General features: G+C 39.7%; 3 protein-coding genes across 13 annotated transcripts in view; 1 reads left to right on the top strand and 2 right to left on the bottom strand.

The window, feature by feature from the left end:
• ubr2 (ubiquitin protein ligase E3 component n-recognin 2) overlaps positions 1 to 9,767 on the top strand; it is a 60,316-nt gene extending 50,549 nt beyond the window's left edge. For all 10 annotated transcript variants that reach the window (XM_087278800.1, XM_087278799.1, XM_087278801.1 and 7 more), the window contains exons 41-47: positions 501 to 631; positions 710 to 818; positions 3,099 to 3,152; positions 3,232 to 3,309; positions 3,783 to 3,953; positions 6,155 to 6,256; positions 8,456 to 9,767. In XM_087278800.1, coding sequence (XP_087134926.1) covers positions 501 to 631; positions 710 to 818; positions 3,099 to 3,152; positions 3,232 to 3,309; positions 3,783 to 3,953; positions 6,155 to 6,256; positions 8,456 to 8,597 — 787 coding nt within the window. In that variant the 3' untranslated portion in view covers positions 8,598 to 9,767. The remainder of the gene's footprint in view (positions 1 to 500; positions 632 to 709; positions 819 to 3,098; positions 3,153 to 3,231; positions 3,310 to 3,782; positions 3,954 to 6,154; positions 6,257 to 8,455) is intronic.
• The window catches only part of arfgef3 (ARFGEF family member 3), a 973,876-nt gene that overhangs the window by 163,110 nt on the left and 784,364 nt on the right, over positions 1 to 26,402 (bottom strand). The gene's annotated exons all lie outside the window — the stretch shown is intronic.
• prph2b (peripherin 2b (retinal degeneration, slow)) lies at positions 14,533 to 21,196 on the bottom strand. 2 transcript variants are annotated; one of them, XR_015505174.1, is made up of 3 exons: positions 19,416 to 21,196; positions 16,744 to 18,356; positions 14,533 to 16,295 (listed from the first exon to the last, which is right to left on the bottom strand). XR_015505174.1 is itself a non-coding variant. In NM_131567.1 (3 exon segments), coding segments are annotated over 3 exon segments (1,029 nt in total). In that variant the 5' UTR covers positions 19,997 to 20,344; the 3' UTR covers positions 14,533 to 15,502.

Raw genomic sequence — 26,402 nt, 5'->3', positions numbered from 1 at the left:
ATGCTCTGGTGCAACCTTCACATTATCGCATAGCCCTCCCCGTGGCTGATGCCAACGCACAACTCTCAAAAAATGTAACTACATATCACGACGCGTAGCACAAGCTCTATGATTGGTTGGCTTGGTAACGGTAACGAGTGTGGGCGGAGCTGAGAGCTGCAAGCCCTATAGAGCAATTGTTTGCAAATTTGAAGTCCCGTGAAGGATCTCCAGATGGAGACTTGATGGATACCTTATGATTAAAGCTGTCTAAATAAAAGAGTTTTTGCTATTTGTACATTAAGGTAACGTTCAGAAAAAACGAAACACCCGCAAAGAAACTCGACACAGAAAAACTTTGTGCCAGCTATTGTTTCAGAAGTGTTATTGCAGAGCGACACAAACGACACGCAGAAGTATAAATGTACAACTGCATGCAAGGCAGGTGCCGTGGGCCAAGCCGATCACTCAACGCAGAAGTATGAATCAGCCTTAATGTGAAAGCTGTATGTGTGTTTCAGTGGCTTGCGCGAGGTGAGCTCAGGCTGGCATCTGTGGCGCTGTGTGAAAGCTGGAATCCTGCCTTATCTGAGAGCCGCCGCTCTCTTCTTCCACTATCTCAACGGAGCTCCAGCACCACCGGAGTTACACGGTACTGAAATCACATACTCATTGTTATTTTGTACTTTTGCTGTACCTGGATCATTTGTGATGGTGACTGTGTGTTCAGCTCTAGGTGCGGGTGAATGGGAGGCTCTGTGTGGATACCTGTGTCTGCCTTCCAACCTGCTACAGCTCTACTTCAACAATCTAGACATCATGGAGCCTCTGTTGCATGGGTAAAGTCACATATTTCAGTAAAAAAAGAAAATCAAGTATTGTTGATGCCAACTGTGCGTCAACACTTTGGTGCACATTGGCAATACGATGTTCACTGTGACCAGAGTTAAATTCACATCTCTAGGTGCTTTCCCAATCCTTCCCCTCTTTCTTTGCTTCCCACACTTTACTGTTTATAATCTCCACTCTCCCATTACAATGTGAAACCCCTAAAAATAATTATATAATAATATATATAGAGAGAGGGTGGGAAAAAAAGTTTTGAACACGTTTTTTCCTGGGAATAATATTTCTAAAGGAGCTGTTGATATAAAATTGAAGCAGATTTGGGTAAAAACCCAAACAATACAAACATTAAAACAAAAACTAAAAATCTGAAAAATGAGTAATAACAATGTAATGACTACTGAAACGTATTTAATACTTTATAAAAGACCATTTTAATTATGGAAGATTAAAGGCACCTCTTATATGAAGAATGAAGTCACATGCAACGCCCAGGTGTGAGTTTATTTTATTTTATTTTTTTACAGACTTCAACAGAGTGTCAAAATCTTGATGGGTCTGTGGGTCTCGTCTATCAAATCTGAGCTTTATTTTGTATTTTATATTGAATTCGGGTCAGGTGATTTACTGGGCCATTCTACAGCTTGATTTTCTTTCTCTGAAAGCATCTGAGAGTCTCTTTGGCTGTGTTTTGGATCATTGTTTTGCAGAAATGTTCGCCCTGGTTTCCTTTTCATCCTCCTGCTGATGTAGATGTTGGACTGAAGCAGCTAATAATCATTTACACTGAGGAAGGGCAGAGAGTTGCTGAAGAACTAGAGATTTCAGCTGCTGTCTGGGCTTTCACTGCCTTTCTACTCCTTCCTTTCTTCATGTGTTCAATACTTCTTCCCTTTGTCATTTCATTTTATTACACATAGCTTCATTTGTAAACTAACTAGATTTCTTTGCATGTATGGATTCTTTTGGTTGTTACGGCACCTTTAGAAATATGTTTTCTGAGAAAAATGGTGACATTTTCAATTCTTTTTTTTTCTTTCTATCTGTCTGTCTGTCTGTCTGTCTGTCTGTCTGTCTGTCTGTCTGTCTGGTCTGTCTGTCTATCTATCTATCTATCTACTTATCTATCTATCTTCCGCTATTATTTATATATATATATATATATATATATATATATATATATATATATATAAGTAAGTATTGTGATATATACATTAGCAATGTTTCCATCCAAACTTGCAAGTTTATCTTGTACACAAAATTTGATTACCACAACACACTTTCATGCTTTGAAAGCATGGAAGCAATACAGCTTGAAAAATGTAAGAAACCTAAGCTGCGTCCCAAATCGCATACTTATGCACTATTCTACGCCATTGTGTAGTATAAATAGTGTAAGTAGTGTGTTCACTCTGAAAACTCTAATAATAATAAGTGCACTTTAATTACCCGGATGATGCACTCATTCAGCCGCTAAAATGAAGTGTGTAATGATGGACACTTCACGCACTCAACGACTGCAGGTTTGCTTACGTAGCGGAAGGGGCGGAGCTATCGGGCGCACATGTTGGATAACTTTATTTATTTTGGATGGTGAGAGCAAAATTCTCCCACGAGAGTGATTATAGCTCCTCCCGATACTCACGGCAGGTATTAATTGATAATTCAGTCGTTTATTTCACTGATTTGGCGACCGTCAAACATCATCAGGGAAACGGTTTGAATTTCCGCTTAGTAAAAAAACAGTGTGCCATTTGGGACGCCACTATACTATCCTGTTGAGTGTGTAAGTGCATAAGTACATAGTGCATAGTGTATAGTGTGCCATTTGGGATGCAGCTCTACAGAAAAATGTAAGAAACCTGTAACCATTGTAGGAAAAACTAATACCATGATCATCAGTGGTTATATGTTTCCGACATTTTTCAAAATATCTTCTTTTGTGTTCAACAGAATAAAGAAACTCAATTTGTTTGTGACAAGTGCTTTAAAGGCCCACAGTGCATCAGGAGGTCCACTATTTTGATGTCAGGAAATAAAAAATTCTAAGAGACTAGTTGTGTTTATATCACTTTGATATGACTGTGGACGCACTATACTACACACAGATCTGTACAAACTGCATCTTACAGTTGATTTTGCATCATAGGTGCCCTTTAAAGGGATTTTATCAATAGGTGGGAGTGGTAATGTGTCCCTTCTGACGATTGGCATGGAATCATTGAAAATGCAGGTGGAGAAGTGGTTGAATAGCTGTTGTTTGTGCTGTGCAGGTGGTGTTCTCATCCAGCTCTTCAGGCTCTTCAGAGCAGCGTGACTCTCATCAGGTCAGTCCTGCTCCTCAACATTTCACTGTTGCTGATGCTCAATTGCTCAACACTACCATTCGTTCATTCCTTAATCTAGGTTTCCCAGAGAGTCCAATCATCTCATCGATCTGCCGGGCGACTACAGCGCGTTGATCAACCAGGCCTCCAGCTTCACGTGAGTCTTCAAAGGCGATTAATAACTGCAGAGTCATACACAACATGAATCGACCATTCAATGAATCCTGTTCACAAGACTGTTCGGACATGTTTAGCATCAGCATCTTAAATCCTTGGACGTTTTTAATATTTAGATTTTAAAAAGTGTGAACATTTAAATGTATTTATATATGTATTATCTTAAAAAACAAATGTCTGAGGTGTTTCTAACTTGGAGTCTATGTAGGCAGGACAGTAAATTTTACATTTTTCTCACTATTTTATTCTTCTTTCTGAACGATAACACCATCGTTGAGTTTTTCTTTCATTATTTCTGCAAATTAGATTATACAAAAATGACTTGTCGTACTCTCCCATTCACTGCACTCTTAAGTTTACCCAAGGATGACGACTTCTGCTACTGAGAAACCCAGAAATGTGAAAAGGTTTCATCAACCAATCAATTGATCATCTGTTGATCCTGGCTCCTAGGTGTCCTAAATCTGGAGGAGATAAGTCTCGCGTTCCTACTCTGTGTCTGGTGTGCGGTGCCATGCTCTGCTCTCAGAGCTACTGCTGTCAGACGGAGCTGGAAGGAGAAGACGTGGGGGCCTGTACCGCACACACTTTCACCTGCGGAGCCGGAGTCGGCATCTTCCTCAGGTCTGTGCTAGGAATAAAGCAAGAGCTGTGCGATTAACTTATGCTGCAATCCAATTTGCATTTGTGTACAACGTCCTAAAAGTAGGTCCTTTTTGTGTAACAAGAGTATGGAAGCTTTGGGATATGCTGCTTCCTCATTCAAATGTCCCTTGAAATTATAATAGTTTTACACGTACACGGGCCATATCAAATCTGCGCCACATGGGAGAAAAAAAAATCTGAATTGAGTCATGCAGTGTAAATGCGACCTAAAAGACCTGTAATGGTTGTAACTAGGGTTGTAACAATATACCGGTATGACGGTCTACCACGATTTGAACGAGCACGATTATCATACCATGAACAATTGCATATCAACGGTTTTAACCCTTAAAGACCGAGACAGCCGCCCGCGGCTAAAAATAAGTATTGCTCTTAAATGTTTAATAACTTTTGATCCGCTGATCCGATTCATACAATTCAAAGATTGGAATAAAGAAGAGAATCTCAGCTTTCCAGTGCTGTATCACATAACATTCACAGACTTTCAGAGGCTCCGGAATCAGTGCGGTTACGTCATCAAAATTTGACAACGCTGATTTGACAAAGAAACGCTCGTCACTGTGTCTCCGGACAAACCAGACATGATACATTGATGCATTGTCCCTCCTCCATGCCCAGATTGGTTCAAACTTGCTATATCACAACCAATAAGCATAGGTTTCGCTTTTGTTTGTGGACCAACACTGAGCTTTTTGAACAACACGGAATGAGAGATAGGCATACATTTATGCGCGGCTAAATAAAACGCAAAAAAAAAAAAGTTTTGCATGAAATAATTCTCATACTAAGTACTTTTGCATGCACAGCAGCACAGAAACATGACAAAACAGTGACACAGCAAAGACGAACTGCTGCTCTTGCTGTTTTCAAAAGACGCAAATGAAGGTGCAGCTGTTTGTCTGCATTGCAGACAACCATATCCAAATCCATATCCACAGACAACCATATCCATGCTGGCACATAAAACCTAAGGATGTTCCATATTGAATCTAGTTTAGTTATTTAACTATTTATAGTATAGTAAATATTTATCTCTATTTTTTACTGAGGATTTGCACCATGTTATTTGGACTTTATTTGGACTTTGACACATTATTTATTATTTTCTTATTTTTTTATTTGTTCATTGTAAGTGGTGTTGTTTATAGTAACTGAAAATATATTATTTGGAAAAAGTCAAATTTGCTTCACTGTTCTATTATTTTGTAACATTTGTAACATACCGTATACCGCGAAAAAGTCAAACCGTGGTATTGTTTTAGACGATTATCATACCGTAAAAAATTCATACCGTTACAACCCTAGTTGTAACAGACAAAGGAGTCCTCCAGGAACATGGTTGAGAAACACTATCAGGGCTCAACAATAAGGACTGCCTGGTGGCCCAGGGCCAGTGTGAGAGACACTTGGGACAGTAGACCGGATCATTACTGGCCCGATTGGGACAGTGCTGCCTTGTCAGTCACTAACTTTTAATTTGTATGTGACTATTTGTCAATTGCGTGCATTTAAAGCTTGTGCTTTTAAGTCTTAAATGCTACCTTCTCTGTAATTTTGTAAACAACATATTGCTTTCTGATTCGTCTTATATGATTGATTTAACCATGCTATTTTTTTTTTTGTTACCTGGTAACAACCAGTACAGCGTAGAAACAGCAACATGTCAGCAACATCAAATTATAAGGCTAAACGAAAATGTCTGTTTCTAGCGTCTTAGAAGTAGACATTTACATGGAAACAACACGATAAAATAAAAATTTAGTGATGTTATGCATAGTTTGCAGTCAGTTTGACAAGTCAGCCAGCTTTTGTTAAATAATTTCAAACTGCAATAAAATACCTCCACATTTTCCATACGGCTGTTTTTGTTTGCATAACACTTATATTTACAATTGTTTTTTAAGTATTGAAATTCTAGATTTACAGACTTTATTTTTGACACATTATTTAAAATATGTGGCTAAAAAATAGCTATTAACTTCCTTTTTTTTTTTTTTTTTTGGTGGGGCCAGTGAAAATTTTGGCAGGGCAAGTATAAATCTAAACCACTTGCCCGATCGGACCAGTAGAAAAAATCCTTAGCGTTGAACCCTGACTATGCTAAACCTTTTGCATTGCATTTGTCTGCAAGGACTTATTTATATATGTTTGTGTCTCAGGGTGAGGGAAAGTCAGGTCCTGTTCCTGGCTGGCAAAACTAAGGGCTGTTTTTATGCTCCCCCATACCTGGATGACTATGGAGAAACAGACCAAGGGCTAAGGTGCGTGTCTGTCGCTCATATTTCACACTCATTATGTCTGACTAACACTTGTGTGACTACTTTTAAATGGACATCAGTAAACAAATCATTTACTTTCATCTGAATAAGGTCATAATATGAGATGTGTATGAGTTGCTTTTAGAACGTTTCTTTTGTGTTCCTTTTTTTAGTTTTAGAAGCAACAAATAATACCTTGCCTTCTAGTTGATTATTTGGTATCAGAAGTGGCTTATATGAAAGGCAAAGGCCTCTAGATTACACTTATTTTACCAGAATAAAATATTATCATGCCTTGATTTTTAATTATTTAATTAGGACAGTAAGGTCTGACTTTGCTTAGACTAAAGTCTTGTTTCTTAACAGAAATAATGTCCAGTATAGAATATAAAGTCCTGCTGCAGTGGAGACAGAATGAATATTGTGTCTGACTCCATCATGAGCTTGGAGGACTGCATCCATACGTCTCAGCAATGACTCAAATCACTGATTATTAGTCATCTGGAATGGCAAAGAAAGAGTTCCTGCAGGACTCCCAGAGTTCATCAAGACTCTTTGGATTCATCTTCAGTGCCTCCTTCATCTTATCCCAGACATGCTTAATAATGTTCATATCTGGTGACTGGGCTGGCCAATCCTGGATCAGCTTGACCTTCTTTGTTTTCAGAAGCTTTGATGTAGAGGCTGAAGTATGAGAAGGAGCGCTATCCTGCTGGAGAATTTGCCCTCTCCTGTGGTTTGTGATGTAATGGGCAGCACAAATGTCTTGATACCTCAGGCTGTTGATGTTGATCATCCACTCTGCAGATCTCTCGCACTCCCCCATACTGAATGTAACCCCAAACCATGATTTTTCCTTCACCAAACTTAACAGATTTCTGTAAGAATCTTGGCTCCATGCAGGTTCCAGTATGTCTTCTGCAGTATTTGTGATGATTGGGATGCAGCCTAACAGATGATACATCTAAAAAATCCACCTTTTGCCACTTTTCCAAATGATCAACTGGAAGTCAAGTTATTATTTGTTGCTCTTACAACTGGGATCAACGACTAGACTTTTGTCAAGTAGTGTAGATTGTTAACATAATTACGTCTCCATGCTATCCAGTGTTTTCTCCAGAGGAAACGGACTTCAATTGTAGTTCAGCTGTTTCACTTTCATTTCATTCATGACATCTTATTTTGACACACATTTTGGGAAAATGCTTTGAATATTTCGGAAATTCACAAAAACATACACTCTGGGCAAATTCACTACTCTTTTGTTATGTTTGGGGCTGTTTTTGTCCCCTTGACTTTCATTATAATGCCATTTTTTGATCTAAGCATGCATTCTTGATTGTTGCTGGTTTTCCCTGTTGGGAAGAAGTCAAATTTTGTTGTTTTATTTTTTATTAATTAATATTTTATTAAATAAGAAGATTGAAAATGTATAAAAAGGGTAAAATAAGAATAAAAATAAATAAATAAAAAGGTTAATTTTGTAAAATACATTCAGACAATGACAGTTCAACACGTATACATCCTAATGAAAGTGTGAAATATATTATAATAAAGTTTATATATCAAATATATTATAAGGACGCATTACAGCTGAGCAGGACTCTGGAAAATAAACTGTGAAACTCTCACCAATGTAAGGAGGGTTTACTCGCACGTGACTTGTTTTAGCTTTTTTGGTCCGTTTAGAAACTTTGCAGTGTGAGTGAACCGCACCAAGAACAAAAAGCAACATTGTAACAGTTTTAATCCCTGTTTTGAAACAACTGAATCGATTCACTGGTGTTAAAGCACCCTTCATATGTTTTCAGAAATAAGGCAGGTGGGAAAAGACCAAGAATCAGATTTTAGGGCAGACAAGGACGACTTTTCCAGTAGTTTTAGAGATTACATCCATTAAGCGAGAAAACAATACGTTACTTACCATGATAAGTTTGAGAAATAAAAAATTAGCCCCTCAGCTGTCAGAACATAGTTAATATAGTAAGTGTATTTATGCACGCACACTATAATCTGTGATTTACTCCACCGCACTCCATATAAAAGTCGAGAAACCCCTATCTAAAGGGTTAAAAATCAAAATATGGCCACCAGCATACTGAAAGGGTAGTCAGTTTGAACAATAAACATGGGTTAATCATATTAAAATTAAAGTATTGGTGTCTATAGAAATGTTCTGAGTGTTGTGTTTGTCTTCATCAGACGGGGGAACCCATTACACTTGTGCCATGAGCGCTACAGAAAGATCCAGAAGCTGTGGCGTCAGCACAGCATCACGGAGGAGATCGGCCACGCTCAGGAGGCCAATCAGACTTTGGTGGGCATCGACTGGCAGCATCTGTGAACTTGCATTTCTCACATTTACACACAAAGGGGACCCGCACAGCAGGGCCAGAGGCTCCACGCCGTGTCTCTCGCTCTTCCTCCACCCCTTTCTCCATCTTTCTGACAGTGGACGAATGCATGACTTCTCTTTTCTTTTCGTCTTTTGATGGAGACGTCTCCATTTTTTTCGTTTGAATATGAAATAAATACATATTTAAAAAGACATATAGCCAAGGTGTTGAACCGCAACCAATAAGGGTTCCTTATTTGCAACAGATATTCTTCATAGGAATGATATTTAATTTCTTCTCCAACTAATGTTAAATTATTTTGGAGGTAATTATTTCGCTTCCACATATAGGTTTCTTCGCAAGACACTACTCTTATCGCTTTGGGAGTGCTGTCCTTCAAGTAAGCACAAATATCCCTCAAAGCCCAAGCAGGGATAGCGCCACCTGTAGGATACACGCCGCATTCTCTTTGCCCCCTTCATCTCAAAGGCTGCAATACATTATGAGTTAAGGCCACCTAATTAATGTGCTCTGCCAACGCACATGAATATGTCCTTCGAACGCTCTGTTTCTGTTTGTCTGGGTCCTGTATGAGTGAGTTTTTACGTGACGGTGTGTAGTTGGTATGTTTGTTATACGATGGTTTTTCTAAGGTGGTTCGTTTTTTTTTGACTGTTGTTGTTGTGTTGTTGTGAAGCTTATTTATGTGTTTCTGGCAGATGTTTGTTGTGTTTAACTCAAATCTATGGAGTCATGCTTTTCACAAAGTTGAACATGACTTCCATTCTTACACATGATTTTGACGTGTGGCGTGTGGTTATTTGTATTTTTTTTCTTGAGACTGCTGCACCTTTTTTTCCGAGCAGTAATGAATGCAGATTTGCATATCCTTAAGTTTTGGTCTCCTTTTTTTCTTTATAGTGGCCTTGGCCTGAGTATTTAGTCCAAACGAAAGCGTAAACATACACACATGCTGCTTTCAGATACAAGTTTTCATGCCTCGCGCAATTCAGATGAAGGCCCGTTGTTTCTAAAGCGGTGAGCATACTCCCTGAGACAATTCCAGTGGCTGCTGCAGCGTATTACTTCACGAACTGACTTGTTAATATGTGAATTCTTGTATAAATGGGTACAGTGTACTATATTGTAAAACATTAATGAAATAAAAAAGACAAAAAGACTCTTGTGTTGAAGTGCACCGGCGAATGCATGACCCGCTTTTGCTGCTTGCAGATCATCTCAACTCTGCTCCAGTTCTGTGCAAATCTCTTGTTTATCCAGGAAGGCTGCAGTAAAGAGGATTAGATCCAGAGCCACTCTCGCTGACCGCATGCTGTTGCAGACGTTTGCAGGCTTGTTCGCCCAGTAACGATAACCATGTAGGTTATTAGTGTCCACATCGTGTTATAAGCAGCCACTGCAGCTGTGTCTTCTGATGGACTGTCACTTTAAATGTTCATGCTCTTTACAGTAGGAGGGTTGTTTACAGGTTGCAGGTAAACGTTAATAAGGATCTGAAGGCTTTTTACAAGTTGCAATGTCTTATCTACTTAGAAATGTTTATAAAATGCAAACTGCTTTAAAATATGGGTGTTAAATATATATAATATAATATGGAGCAAAGTGTATGTTCAGTTCACATGTTATTTTACTCCTATTGGGGGGGAAAAACGCACTTAATTATTGTTCCTAGTTTTAATATCAGAATAATCTACTGTTTATATTCAGATAAACTGCTTGGAACATTATTCAATTAACATGGTTTGTCTATGTATTTTATAGTTATACTTGTATATGTATAAACTGATAATGTATTAGTTGACTTCTTATTGTATTAGTCATATTTGTCACAGATTTAATGCAAAAGCTATAGTAATGTAGGCTATGCCTGCTCAAAAAAACAGCTTAAACCAGCATAGGCTGGTCGGCTGGTTTTAGCTGGTTGACCAACCTGGTTTTAGAGGGGTTTCAGACTGGTTTCCAGCTATTTTCAGCCTGGTCTTAGCTGGTCAGTCTGGGAGATGACCAGCCTAAGAGCCCAGCTAAAACCAGCTATGTCCAGCTTAGAACAGGCTGGTCAAGTTGGTTTTAGCTGGTCATTTTCCAGCCAAACCAGTTAAGGCAGGCTGGAAATGGCCTAAAACCAGCCAACCAGCTTAGGCTGGTTTTAGCTGTTTTTTCAGCAGGGGTGTTGTATTTTAATGTTTTATTTACTAAATATTCTATATTTAAACCCCACTTCCACAATTTGTTGACTTACATTTTGTTTTATTTCTGTGCATTTATTTAAAGAAGTAATTTTTATTGGAGTTTAGGGTTAGGTGCATCGGATAGCTTTTCGGAAAGGAAAGGCAAGCTGCAGCTGGTCAAGTCAAGGTAAACTTTCAGCTTGCTATTCACTACATGTGTGGACATTCAGTGGAGCGAAAGCTACGTCTTACTGGTCCACATTAAAAATATTAGTCACAAAATGAAGACGACAACAACAAACGACATTAAAAAACAAAAGCACCGTTTTAGGACACGAAGTGATCGCCATTTCCGGTCGCGACGCCATCTTGGATCAAGATGATTAAATTTGTTAAGATACATTTTAAATAACTCAAATCTAATGTATAACCTTAACATGTAGTTGTTGACGGATGTAAATTAAATGATTATTGTTGCCCTTCAATGACAAAAAAAAAACACATAGCTTATAATGAACATTATTAACATCAACGTCGACTGGTTGAATTTGTCCCACACGTCAGTGGATCACTTCCGGTGTTAGATATTCGCGGCAAATTTGTGATTTTGTCAGTAGTTAAGATTGTTAAAATACAGACTGTACTGCGTTAGAGATTGAGGTTACGATGTATGAAGATTCTCAGTCGTGCGGTGCTTGTTATCTGCTGCTGCTGTGCAGCTGGTCGAACTTCACCTGAGAAGGTAAGCTGATTACCAGCTCCTATATCCAGCCAGTCACTGTTTATGAAGGAAATGACAGATGACAGACGACCTGTTTAATGCTTGCTACTTGTTTTTACGTTTAATAATCTACATTTTATCTAACATAGTATATAGAAAGAGAATCAACTTCATGTTTAGTTGTGTTCCTCCATTTTTTAGGACACTCAGGAGCACACAATGTAAATCACCACAGAAACCCTGTTTTATAGTACCCAATAAAATGGACTAACATGTAGATATATTTAAAATGCTCTTTGTGTGTTGGAAAAGCTGAAAATATGCATTCCATTATATTCTGTCCCTATAAGTGTAACAAAAAAAGCTGAGCGCATCAAATGAACCATGTTTATTCGTAAGTGGCAAGATATCAATAAGCTGCCGCTAGAAAATATTTTCATCGATGATTTTCTTCTTTATTTGCAGTGTGAATGCTTAGGCTACAGTTTTCTAAGGACGTGTGTTCATCCGTTCTGAGCAGGACAAAAGCAAAGCCCCATTTAGGGAAATCCATTTCCTTCTCTTCATCCAATCAGGTAAAGCTGGGTCCCGCTGGGCTTCTGCTGTCCAAACATCTCTTACCTGTGACCTGCTCTGCAGCCACTTATTACCTTGGGCTTCTATCACATCTCATATGTAAGTCTTATAACCTTTGAGGTATTTTATATACCATAAAAACCAGCCAATCAGAAACAAAAGCTTTGTCCCAGTTCAGAATTTGCATCCTTCAAAAGCCAATTGTGTCACTTCATCAAGATGAGGACGTCCCAATCCTAAACTTGAGATTCATTCTTTGTTTCAGTGACAGTGAAGGATACAGTAAATGGATTATTTGTAGCCTAGACCAGTGGTCCTCAACCTTTTTATCACTGAAGACCACTCAATGCTTAACATTTTTACCACGGCCCGAGGGGGTGGAGGGGATTGCTAGGTGACCATCAACAGTTTTCTCAAGGGATTATAAGCTGACAAAACATTGCTGCAGCTCTGATACAGGTTTTATTAAAGGAGAAAATTAAATATCACTGTAGTGTTCTGTGTTTGTCTGCGATAATTAGTCTACCGAAATGTATGCTAAGTGTGAAGCTGATTGGTCCGTCCTTTTCACGTGATTTTTGGTGCGCTTGCAGTTTTCTAAAAAGCTTGGATTTTTTTAACTGGGTGCGCCAGGAGGACACGTGTGTTGCCTCTATGTGCACGCAAGCGGTGTGCCTCCATCTGAAGTAATGAACTTGTGCGTGGAAAAGACGCGATATGTCAACAAGGCAGTCTACAGCAGTTGATCTTTTAGTTGTACAGAGATGATGGATTCACCTATTTGTTGACAAATGGGTTGCAGATCCTTTACTTGGCAGCAACTTCTGGTTCAAATTTTGGCTTGCAAGTGACCAAGATGTAACCGAGTGAAAAAGTTTTTTCACAATAAAAGATCGTTCAGCTTCGGGTAATAAATAATAAATAAAACAGAAGTAATTAATGATTTCTTGTGCGGCTCTGTACCAATTGATCCGTGGACCAGTATTGATTTGTGGCTCGGGGGTTGGGGACCACTGGCCTAGACCATCGCAAAACTCATTGTACGATGGGATGTTTTTAAAGAAAATTCAAGAGTATTGCATATCCGTTTTTAACCTACTATATGAATTTTAAAAATACCAACACTTGTAGACAATTCGAAACAAGAAGCTGTTTTACGTATGATTTTATATGTGGTTAATAGTGTTTATTGTGCACATAAGTGAAGTTTTACAAACTAATTTAAAGATATAATTGGTCGCAGCTGGTCTCTCATCTGTAATCAGCAATAATCCAATCAGATTGATCCAAGCCTACATTAAGTAGACTGATTTCACCCTACTGCCTTTTTTTTGTTTTTGAAGAATCCCCCCTTCCACCCCATCTTCCTCCTTTTCTTCCTTTTATCAGGGGGAGCTCTCGAGACCTACCTGATCTCAGACCCCCTTATTTGCTTATTGACCAGACTAGAGCCCTGGGCTCAAATATGTCCTAGCTCAGGGTTCTCTCCTGGGAAAGCATGCCAATCCTGCCAATAGCATCAATCAATATCTAAGTGTGAACTCTTGAAATGGACTAAGGTAAACGTATTTCGACCAGTAGACCATCCCATTCGTCTTGAGAACTTGGACTTGTTCTTCAAACCTTTTGAATCGGGATGCAGCTAAAAAGTTCAATCGGTTTGGAACAGGGGTGGCCAAATTTTCTCCTGGAGGGCCGGTGTTCTGCAAGGTTTAGTTCCAACTCCAATCAGACACACCTTGGCTAGCTAATCAAGCTCTTATTCTGCGGTCACACCAGAGTTTGAGCATGCGAAATTCTGTTATACGGTTTTGCTAAAAGGGATGGAATTAATCTAGATCAGGGGTGTCAAACTCAATTCCTGGAGGGCCGAAGCCCTGCACAGTTTAGTTTCAACCCTGCTCCAACACACTTACCTGTAGGTTTCAAACAAGCCTAAAGGACTCAATTAGTTTGATCAGGTGTGTTTAATTAGGGTTGGAACTAAACTGTGCAGAGCTGCGGCTCTTTTGGAACTGAGTTTGACACCTGTGATCTACATGATTAGACGTTTAAAAAAAAAAAAAAAAAAGAGTGGTTAGTCCATATATTACATTTCTGTCCAGAGAGGTCAAGTTTTGATTCTCGATTGGTCTCAAGCAGTCAAGTGATGCGATTTTGCATGTCCGACATCACCAAGCTTGAAGTTTGCAATGCATTGAACTGCGAAACTTGTTGCACAAGCTTGCGTTTTTGGTCTGACGCATTCCGTGCATATGAATGGAAATCTATTTGGAGAAAAGTCCGGTGTGACCGCAGCTTTACTAGACTTTCTAGAAACCTCCTTGCAGGTCTGTTGAAGCAAGTTCTCCTGGAAACCGGCCCACCAGGACTGAGTTTGGACACCCTGGTTTAGAACAAGGTGATAGCAGTGTTCAATGAATATGCATATATAAAACAAAACAGAATAACACTGAATCTCATTAAATGTATTTATCTCACAAGTGGAGTTGACTACATGATCCAAGAAATCCACAAAAACGTATATTACTGCAAAGTCAAATGTACAGAAAGAGGTACCTGTGAAAATTAAAAACTTACAGTAATGATTTGATTAAAAAAAAAACAAAAGTTGTTGGGTTGTCTGACTTAGGTTAACAAATCACACACACTTGACTACGAGTTGGTACGTATGACAACTTCTGTAACAACTGAAACGATGCAAGTTGAGGCAGAAAGCCTGGTTTCACATTTCGTGAAGCAGATATTTAACCCGAGAACTACACACATCAGTGGTGAATATTCGAAGTTTCCCCCATTGTTACAGAGTTTTGCTGTCCAGTAGATCACCATCAACATGCTTTTGAAAAACGTCAGACAACCTAAGGCCCGTCAAAGGCAGCTTTGTGTAAAAGTCAGGGTGTGCCACTGTTTCCGTCCCTTTAAGGTCTTGGAGGTGACTGAACATTTACAAAAACACATTTCCCTCAGCTGCCGATTCAAAGCTGCCGCGTGACCTCTTCACAAGAAGAACTTGCTTATTTGGTAGAGCCTAATGGCTTTTTGGTGATTATCATGGGAAATAAATGCATGTGTGAGGCCGTCGGGTTAAACATCCACTCAACCAACAACTGGAAAGGGTCAAACATTATACTTCAATAGATGAATTGTTTGGTTGACATGTTAGACATGGCTAACATAAATCCAGGGCATTTTTGAGATATATTTCATGTTTAAAACAATAAAAAATAAATGTGATAATTTGTATTTACATTGTAGCGTGTACATTCACAAATCAGTTGGTATCTCGTTAAAACGCAGGTGCGTGTGTACCTGTACATTTCAAGAGAGAACATTTTAATCAACCTGTCATGCATTCCTTCTCCCAGAAGCAGGAGTGGCCACAGATATGTTGGGTCGGGAGGGGGGGGACATGGCTCTCTTCGCTTTATGTAGGAGCTGCTTCTGCATCTCCCTCCTCCACCTGACTGCCTTTAAACGGAGACTTGATCTTGGTCATGAGATCTGAAAGTGTCTCCTTCAGACTCTTCTCCAGCAGCCAACCCTCACTTTCGCTCTCGGGATTCTCTGGGTCTGTCAGGGTTTCCAGTGAGGTACTCAGGTACTGCAAGCCGACAGTCACGACAGCCTGCGAAGACATTTCAGAACAATTCAGTTCAAAGTAGAACATCAGAAAGAGCTTTATTGCCAGGTATGTTCACACCTACGAGGAATTTGTTTTGGTGACAGAGCTTCTACAGTGCAACAGAATTACAGAGAACAAAAACAGATAATAAATATATTTTTAAAACGTATAGTGAATGCAACTATACAAACTGACAAGTGTATATAGCACTATATTACCATATACAACGTTATTTGTGCAACTGTTATGTGCAAATTGGCATGTAAAGTGTGTTGTTAAATAAGTGTACATGTGCATAAAGGTGTATGGCAAGTAGTGATGTTGGTTCCACAATTGTTATTATCAGGTATTCATGAGATGTGTTGTCTAAGGGGAAGAAGTTGTTTCTGTGTTGGGCTGTTCTGGTGCGCAGTGCTCTGTAGCGTCGACCAGAAGGTAAAAGTTCAAAGAGGAAGTGTGCTGGGTGTGAGGGGTCCAGAGTGATTTTGGCAGCCCTTTTGCTCACTCTGGGTAAGTACGGTTCTTGGGGAGTAGGGAGAGTTGTACCAGTGATTCGCTCAGCAGTCCGAACTTTTCAACGTAATCTTTGGAGGTCGTATTGCCCTCTATGTGCAGATCTATGTGCCCTCCAGAAACTTGCGTTCTGTGAATGAACGTCGCCTCGTGGTTCCATCCCAAAGAGGGAAGAAATCACTTTCGCGAACGCTCACGCTCAATCTACCCAGTTGGTGGAATGAACTCCCTAACTGCATCAGAACAGCAGAGTCACTCCCTACTTTCAAGAAACGACTAAAAACCCAACTATTTAGTCTCCACTACACTTCCTAATCTGCAATTGCCTCTCTGAATATCACACTAACTGTACCAAAAAAAAAAAAAATACTAATACTACTAATACTTCCCTTCTTAGACTTTACAGACCTGAAACTTGCCTATAGCACTTATTCATTGTTGCTCTTGGTTGTGTAAATTGCTTCCTTGTCCTCATTTGTAAGTCGCTTTGGATAAAAGCGTCTGCTAAATGACTAAATGTAAATGTAAATGTATTTGGTAGCTGAGCTAAACCAGACATTTATTGACATGCAGATGACTGATTCAATGATGGAGGTGTGAAACTATTTCGGCAGCTCTTTTGGGAGGTTGAACTTCCTCAGCTGATGAAGAAAGTACAGTCTCTGTTCAGCTTTTTTGACAATGGAGTCAATGTGAGTGTCCCACTTCAGGTCCTGAGAGATAGTGGTGCCCAAAACCTGAATGACTCCACTGTCAACATATCTTTTTATTTGGATCTCATTTGTCTATTTTGGGGTTTAAACCAAGTTAATAAACCTCTGTAAAGTTCCACACATTCTCATTTTCATTGTCGCTGTGTACTTGTGACGTCTTGACCCACTTTTAAAGGAAGTACCCAAGATTCTAGGGCTTATGCCTACGGTTCAAGCTAAGGTTAACCCTCTTGAACTACTTTTTTGCAGATTTGGGGTCATGTCACATTATGCAATCTCTAAGCTCTGTGATAGGGATCCATTCATAATAATTGAGTTTATAGTTTGGCACAATTTGTTTTAATGTATCACAAAAAGTCTTTTCGAATGGAATAATGACCAGCGTGTCTGTTTGAGAGGTTTCATTTACTACACATACCGAATCATGTGTGACACTTAAAAACTGTTGCATAACTCACAACCCTGTCAAAATTAAAGGCTACCTAAAAGTTGAATATGTGACAGAAATGTGTTTTAGATAGAATGTACTTCCCAAAGTTTTACTTATAATATTGGTAACCAATATGTAGGCCCACACGGAATTTACGGAGTAAATGTGTAAATTTGAATTTATTCCATTTTTATTCAGTAATTTATTACTTTTTATTTAATATATTAGGGTTTAGTTAGGATACTCTGCTGGATACTCCCAAAATAATTCAGCAGAAATCTGCAGATTTTTACCAAAATTCTCCGCAGAAATAGCAAAAACCGTCCGCAGATTCCGTCTGGCCCTACTAATATGGTAGCGATTAATAAAACAATCAATACATTTATAAGGCTAAACAATTAGAATTAAAGGTTACCTATCTGCTAAATAACATATGCATACTTTCAACATGTTTGCTAGCAGCCATGTTGGAATATTCTGAATCAGGAAAATATACCAGTTGAATGTTGTTTGTCAACCGTGGTCATGCTAAAACAAATCTAGTCATTCCATCAGCACAAAGTGCTAATCAAATCAAGCGGTTAATTAGGCTGATTCCTTCAGGCCTATTTATATTACTCTTTACGCACCAACTGACCTTATAATCTAGCAGCTCACTTTATAATCTAGCCACAAACTCTTTACCCAGCAAGAGTGTAATCTATTGACTAAGTCACAAGTTTAGCTGTTCAGTTTTGAATGTTCTTGTCCCACCTGCATAATAATGAACAGCAGCACAAAAGCGCCAATACTGTTCATCATGCCCCCATAATAGGACACCAGGGCCTCACGACAACCTCTGGTCCAGACGTTTAGGTCCTCGGTGTGGTGGTCGTAGCTGTAGTGAGCGGAGTTGTTGGTCAGGTGGTGTTGGATGCAGGGCCGAGGGGAGCCAGGGTTGCAGCAGCTGAACGGAACGCTGTCCATTAAGAATTTGCCTTCCACATTGCTCTGGACACGGCTAATGGGGGGGAAAAGCAGCGTGTTAGGATGCATATAGTTTCAAAGCTGCTTTACAGAAAATGTATGTCTAACGTAGTAATTTGATTATGAGAGATGACTGTCTATGTCCACATAATACCAGTCATGCAGAGGGTTAATGATGATATACAGGCAAAAACGAGCATGCTTGAATGATTGATTGATTCAAATTGATAGAAATTTCAGGCATATGTTTTAAATGCAATAATTAGGCCATATTCCTGGTCGTGATTTCAGGAGTAGCAATTCAACATTTCAGAAAATTTGTGTCTCCATTTTGGCTGGAAATTTGGAACTAAGCAGGTATTTCAACCTGGTAATAAGCAGAGCACAACTTTAAAATGAGATTTATGAAATTCTGCTTGGGATGATTCATCATCTTAAATGCTGATAGCCCATTAATAGGTCAACACAAGGGGGTTGACTACACGGCTGCGAATAGATTTGTGTTATGATTTGTGGAAAGGGGTAAGCTTTAAAGGACTTTGCCATAAGATCTTGACAGATTATCCGATCCGTGGACCCATTTGCCTCTTTCCCCATTCCCTTTTCAATAAACCCACCAAACCCAATTATCTACTTAGGAATCTCTCAACCAGCATCTTATCTGCTATTCATCTTGCATTCAAAATAAACGTTTTGCTTTGAGACATGAAAATGTATTTCCTTTAGAACTTTTGTGTTGTATTTCACACAGTGTCTAAATTATTCCACAATCGAGTGTTTTCTGTGCTGCACTTTCCTGAAGAGGAGAGTAATATACGTCAGCTGACCTATATCCGCTTAGCTGTCTTACTATCTTAAGCCTAAACTTACTCAGAAGCCACTGTAACATCAGCCTTGATTACTTTGTACTAATAAAATTTTAGGTTTATACCCTTTTTTTTAGGTTTTTATAACAATTCTCAGATCTTCACAGGGCAAACGTTGATATTGCATGGAAATATTCCAGGATTTCTTTCTCTTGGATCCCATCCCACTTCCTACCCACTAATCCACCAATTAATATTCAGTGACTTGGTATAAAATAAGTACTTACTCTTTAATTTCATCATTGCTGAAGTCCAAGTAACGGTTGCTAATCCACTGGATCTCAAACCAATCCTTGTAGTTGTTGTTGCCGCAGCAGCGGAACTCAATCTGGGTCATATCCAGGGTTCTCTTCATGAAGCACCGTCCTGGTGTGTCGGTGTCTTTGTAATACTTCATTCCATTCTTCAGGCCTTCAGCCAGGGCAAAGTGCAGGGAAATCTGCATCAGGAAACACAGCAGAGCCGTGACAAAGAGGACGATGCAGAAAATCACACATCCACTCATGTAGGCCTTCAGCATAGTTTTCCATTTGGTGAACTTGACTGTGTCAAGGGAATCATGGCACACTTTCCCCCCAAAAGTATTGACACCGCAAGCCACAAGTCCCACCAGAATGAGAAGGTTGGGTACAAAATGGCTCTCGTTGTTATCCATCATCTCGCTTCTTTTGCGCAGCTCGATCTTTAAGAAGATGCCCGTGCTGAAGATGAGGATCCCAGCCATGACAGAAAGCCAGTACAGTAGCCAAAGTCCTTGGGCCAGCTTGACTCGCTTGGCCAAGTCAAATTTTACAGGCATCAAAGCCATGTTTTTAGTTATCTAATGAAATAGGGATATATTCACAACAAGTTAGTTTTCTTCTTAACTATGATTGCCTGCTGTTGTACGATTTGAAGTGTTTTCTTTCCCGATGTTGAAATTCTTGAAGATCTTCAACAGAAATGTTGTAATCCAGAAGCTTAGTTTAGTAATCCGTCATCAAGGATAGTCGCAGAATGTGCTGTAGCATGGATTTCCCTCTTCATACCCATTTTGACCACCCACAATTCAGGTAAGTCCATACTGATGAAAACCAGAGGCCTGTTCCTCTGGAATTTCAGATAAATCCACCCAAATGAACCAACCGGGGGGCTCTGTGGCTTTTCCTGATGGTTCCCTTCCCTGCAAAAGGGGTGGCCGGCTGAGGAGCTGGGAGATTGTAGAATCAGGTTCCTCTACGTCATCCTAAACCCCACTAATCACTGCTGATCTCATTTGTAGATGAGCTGAGGACTCTAAGCCTTTATCTTACACTGTAATTGGTTAGTTACTTTAGCATCAGTTTCCTCTTTTGCCTGTTGGTATCACTGGGCTGTACCTTCGGGTAGTCTAAAGCAATCTTGACCATTAGGCCTTTGTCACAAGAATTGGAAATGACTTTAGTTTGTTGGTTAGTGCCTCTACAGGTCTGCGTCTGTTGTGTATATAAGCTCTTTTCTTGTCTTTTCCTGAAGTTGTTACATAATCTACAAAGAACTACCGTTTAACGTGTTTGTAAGACATGGGTATTCATACTGTAGATATATTCCAATAATTAATATTCCAATAATTTAATGATATTTACATTTATTCCCAGTGCAGATGCAGATTTATTTACATCTTGGTGTGATTTGATGAAAGAATATTAACTGTCTGTAGGGATCAAGAACCTGTTAGACTTTGACAGAGGAAGATGGTTATCAAATGGGTCTTTACTGCCTAACATCCACCAGCGATAACTTGACTTTATTTTGATTTACAGCACCTTTATGAATGTCAACAAGACTTACATGTCGGTACTTAGGGTAAGTCAATCACACTACAGTCTGCATCCTCTATGTCAGCAGACACTGATTGCTTGATGAGAGGTTTTTAAAGGATTAGTTCAATTCCAGAATTCTAATTTCTTGGTAGTTTACTCAGCCCCTCGCCATTCAACACATTTCTTTTTGTCTTCCTTTCTTAACAGAATTCCACCCCCCCCCCCCCATATTTAAAAAAATATATTTTTATATACTTGAACCTTGGTGGCGCAGTGAGTAGCGCTGTCGGCTTACAGCAAGAAGGTCTCTGGTTCGAACCTGGGCTGGGTCAGTTGGCATTTCTATGAGTATGCTTGTTCTCCTCTGTGTTCTCTCCCGTGCTCCGGAGAAAGTCCAAAGACATGCAGTACAGGTGAATTGGGTAAGCTAAATTGTCCATAATGTATGTATGTTTCCCAGTGATGGGTTGCAGCTGGAAGGGAATCCGCTGCATACAACGTATGCTGAAATTTTGCGGTTCATTCCACTGTGGCGACCCCTGATTAATAAAGGGACTAAGCTGAAAAGAAAATGAATGACTGAATATACTTTAACCATGAAAGCTTGTCTTGCACAAGGTCTGGGATGTGCATGTGGGACATTATGCAATACATATTCACATTAAAAGGTCATGCTGCTCTCAGATCCCTGTCAGATCCATGTTCCTGTCACTGCCTTTGAGGGATCTCGCTAACTCACTTTCCTTCGGCTTAGTCTCTGTTAATCAGGGGGTGCCACAGCAGAATGAACTGCCAATTTCTTTGGGATATGTTTTATGCAGCGGATGCCACTCCAGCTGCAACCCAGCACTGAGAGTGCATTCATAAACCCCCAATGCTGGGAAACCGAAACACCCATACACTTTCTGCCACACACACACACTCAGAAACTATCACCAATTCAGTTTATCCAGTTCACCTATATAGCATGTCTTTGGACCGTGGGGGAAACCAGAACACCCCCACATACAAGGGAAGAACATGCAGACTCCATACAGAAAGGCTTTCTGGGAAGGGATCAATCCAACTCAATTCCACAAACATGGAGGATCCAGAAATGTCAATGATCAACATATTACCTGTATACTGGGTCTTCCAGAAGGTTTTCATTAGACAATAGTCTGCTAATGTCCATGGATCTGCGTCATTGACCCACTGCCTTGAGTTACACTACTCCAAGGCAGGATCTATCTCTTGTCCATCCTGAAGAAGAAGGGCATGTGCTAGTACATTGAGGAAGCTCCCAAACAAAAAATGATCCAATCCTCCACCTCACTTCTTCATTCTATGGAAAAGGATTGAGGCTTAAGGCCCTGTCTTGACAACAAGATCCTTGCTAGACTGTCAAATGACCTGGTCCCCACAACCCTGGAAAAACTTTGAGGAGATCACAACTTTAGAAAGTTGGGCCTGCAGAGTGCTTACAACCTTGTTTGTATTCTTGAAGGCAATGAGTAGAAGACTATTCATTACTCCTGCCAGACACTATCTGGTGATGCCAAATGGCCTGGTCAACTCCCCGCCTGTCTTCCAGAATATTATGAAACTATATGAGGTGTTTAGGAGTTCGACCCAGGCTAAGGAGGCTCTCTAGAAGCAGTGAGACAACCATCCTATCTGAAAGCAGAGAAGTGCGAGTTCCTTTGCTAAAGCCCTTCTTACACTGTATGATTTCAGCCATGGTTTGGTCATCTCAGACAAATTTGGGAAATTCCAAAAGATTCCTGTAAACCTTGGCAAAAATCTCATGCCTTTGGTTGTTTGTTTGTTTGTTTGACAAGTTTACAGACAGTTGCTTAATGCATATTTCCCCTCTGAATAATTTTTTAGCAGAGTCAGAAGATTTCAGACACTTTCTTGCAATGTGACTGATTTTCCTGAGGCTTTCCTAGGCTAGCTGTGAGATATAGTCCCTCCAGCGTGTCGTCTTCCCTGAGGCCTCCTTCCAATGGGGACGTGCCTAGAACACCTCTCTAGGTAGGTGTCCAGGAGGCATCCAAACAACTGCCCAAGCCACCTCACCTGACTTTGGTCGATGTGGATGAGCAACGGCTCTACTGTGAGCTTCTCCCGGATGACAGATCTCCTCATCCTATCTATAAGGGTGCGCCCTGCCACCCTGCGACGCGAACTAATTTCGGCCGCTTGTATCTGAGATCTTGTCCCTTTCAGTCGTGACCCAAAGCTCATGACCATAGGTGAGAGTTGGAACAAAGATTGACCGGTCAATCGAGAGCTTTGCTTTTCTGCTCAGCCCCTTCTTTACCACAACAGACCAGTACATCGACCACGTTACTGCTGCCGCTGCACCGATCCGCCTGTCAATCTCACGTTCCATCCTTTCCTCAATTGTGGACAAAACCCTAAGATACTTTTCTCCAACCTGGAGATTACTAATAAATACATTTACATTTTAATATGCAAAACATACTTGATGTCATTATTTCTCTGCTTTTATCTACACATTTCAGGTGATTTATGTCTCACCATTGACATACAGTATAATGAAAATAATAAAATAAATCATGCAAGTATTAATTATTAAATAAAGGCAACTGGGGTAAAAAAAAAAGTACTAAATGTAAACATTGTAAGTTTAGCTAAAGCAGCAAATTAAAGGCACAATAGGCTAGCTAAAAACTAAACTCATCAAGTCTCCTTGGCATTAAACGGTTACAGCTATTCAGCTAATCTTCACGTCTGGTGGGGAGCAAATTTTATTTTAGACTAGCTCAAGTTTATGAATCATTGGATTAAACCATTGGCATCTTGCTTTAAAATCTTGCTTTACCATGACCAAGCCATGCATGAAAATCAGCTGCTTGCACAGGGTGCCTTAAAACCATAGAGAGACGCTCTGTCGGCAACAAATGACTCTTAATAACCAGTTCGCCTGATGGATGCGTTGGTTGAATATATGAAATCATACTACATCTATTGTGTTATTACCTGAAGGAGCAGTGATAGAGCACAACATCGTGTCTTTCACGCCTCTATGGTTTCCACCTATGGGTAAATGATTGTTAAACAGGTAATGATGCGTAGCACCGGTAATGACAGTACATGACAGGTAAACATGACCAATTTGTTAATCCTATTGTCTAACTCCACAAGACGTTGTAAGTTTATTATCACCCAGACATGTAATTGACAAATCCTTGTCTTCGGTCATGCCTCCTGTAGGAGCTTAAAAACTATGAACACAATCTTGTTCCCTCAGAGACAATCTGTACATTTCGGAAAAGTTGTGTCATTTAGTTGGCCCCATTTATTTTCGTTGTCCTCAACACTTCATAGGAAGATGAAAGCTTCTAGTACAATGCGTCGAGACCGATTTCGCCCCCAAGTCAATCCGATATACTGACAAACCACAATTAGCTCATTTGATTGTTGCCATGAGAAGCAAATCAACTTTCTGTGTTCCTAACTAACCCTATTTGCTGAAGTCGCAAGCTTTTATAATTAGTAGTGAACTTTAAGTCCTTTGCCACTTTGCCTAAGCCCAATCAAATACCTAAACATCCTGGCTCAGAGGCAATAAGTGAAGATTAGGACTTTGGTGGATTGACCCCAAGTCTCTGCTAGGACCTCTTGTAAAGAGCAACTGACCTGTCTTTAGGCTAAGAGTTAATTAGTAGAGTTGTAGTGTTTCTTTTGCAGCTGCATCTATAGGAGAACCCAAGAGGTGCACATCACCCCTGTAATTAGCGTGCGTTGGTCACATGTGACAAGATTATAGGGGCCGATAGGATTTGAGTGACTTACTGTCCGATCCATTTAGAGGAACATGTAGACACTGGATGAGTAGCACGCGATACTTCTACCCCAGCAACTGGGAATGAGGAGCTTGTTCACATTCAGGCTCAAGCGTGCATGTGTATTTTTTATTTGGGGACGTTCTGAGCCCAACACGATATTTATTGTGAATTGTATTTATTTATTTATTTATTTTTGTCATGTGTTCTCAATTGTATAGTTGCGAAGACTGTGGCAGCTAAGAAGTTCATGTCTAGACCTGTGGTGCATCTACTTGTTCTGAATGATGAGCTTTACTGACACCTTGTGGCAATCTGTCACAATACACCTCAACAGTGACCACCAATATTTTCAGTGGCCTTGATTTGGAAACAGTTTATGCATTCATCATTTCTATACATAAAACAAAATCTATATATCATTGAAAGCTGAGACTGAGATAATCAACTTGCATTGAGAATGATGAATGGGACATTAATCGATTTCATGGTTTACCATGGTTTGGAAAAGCCAGGGTTTTAAAGCCATTTAAAATTTTCTGTTACACCATTCCTATGGTCGGTATAGAGGCTACTTTTTAACGAATATTTTAATTATTTTGTTTTTAAGGGCGACAGTATCTCCAACAGTTAAGGACCCTTTACATCAAAAGCTACTTGTCAGCCCACGATGCATGCTTTAAACCTGAACAGTGCAGTGGCTTTTTTAAAGGGCCATGCAACCCCTCTCATTCAGTTCAAGTCTGCCTCATAATGGGTGTGTAGCCCTGTGAGCAGAGGGAGGAGTGGGCGCAGCTGGCAGAGCAGGGAAAAAAAGGGGAACTAACAACTAGTTGGCTCACAAAATGAGACCAACCGTGAGGACCCATGATTTTTATAGTTTTATAAAGTTAAAATGCAAAGAATTAAACAGTAAGTAATGTCATGCCCTGCTGCATATGTTACTCGTAATTTCATATAAGCAGAATTGGTTCTAACATTATAAGACAACCATGTTTATATAAACACTATAAATGTGGAGATCTTCTTTCCTCATCAATCCCCAGGTCTGAATGCAGAACCACTGGATAGCAGTGCAGCAGGTCGCTTTCCCTATTTATTTCAACCATTCTGGGATGTAATTTTCTTCTCGACTTGACTGTTCCCGTGGAGTTAAGACGAGAGAATTAAACCTCTAAAAGTCCTCTAAAGTCTTCTGTTATTTGGCTGAATGTGTACGGATCCAGGTCAGTCATATTTAATACGGTTTCAATTTATACGGTGGAGCTCTTTGGAATGTTAGTACAAATGTGTTGTTGCCTTTGTTATGCAAGAGTAATGTAAACAAAAGTAATTATTACACCTAATGAGCCAATCATCATACTGATTGTGATTTTCCGTTATAGAAATGCGGTGCTAAGAAGTGTGCTGTGCTTTTTATGTTACTAGGCAACCACTAAATCAGCTGCATATTGTGCTCGAGTGCTGCGGTTGATATTGTTATGATTGTAATAATTAATATTGTGATTTTCAACATTTGTGAATTCATACAGCTCTGGATATCTCAAAACCACTACTCTCTCCTCCATCTTTAAATGTCTTCGTAGCCATCTACGTTGACACCTTAACAGCCTCTGAGTCATTTGATTGGACAATAAAA

This window comes from Danio rerio, chromosome 13 (genome assembly GCF_052040795.2).
Source record: "Danio rerio strain M-AB ecotype USA chromosome 13, GRCz13ab, whole genome shotgun sequence".
NCBI lineage: Eukaryota > Metazoa > Chordata > Actinopteri > Cypriniformes > Danionidae > Danio > Danio rerio.
This window is presented reverse-complemented; position numbering and strand designations above follow the sequence as displayed.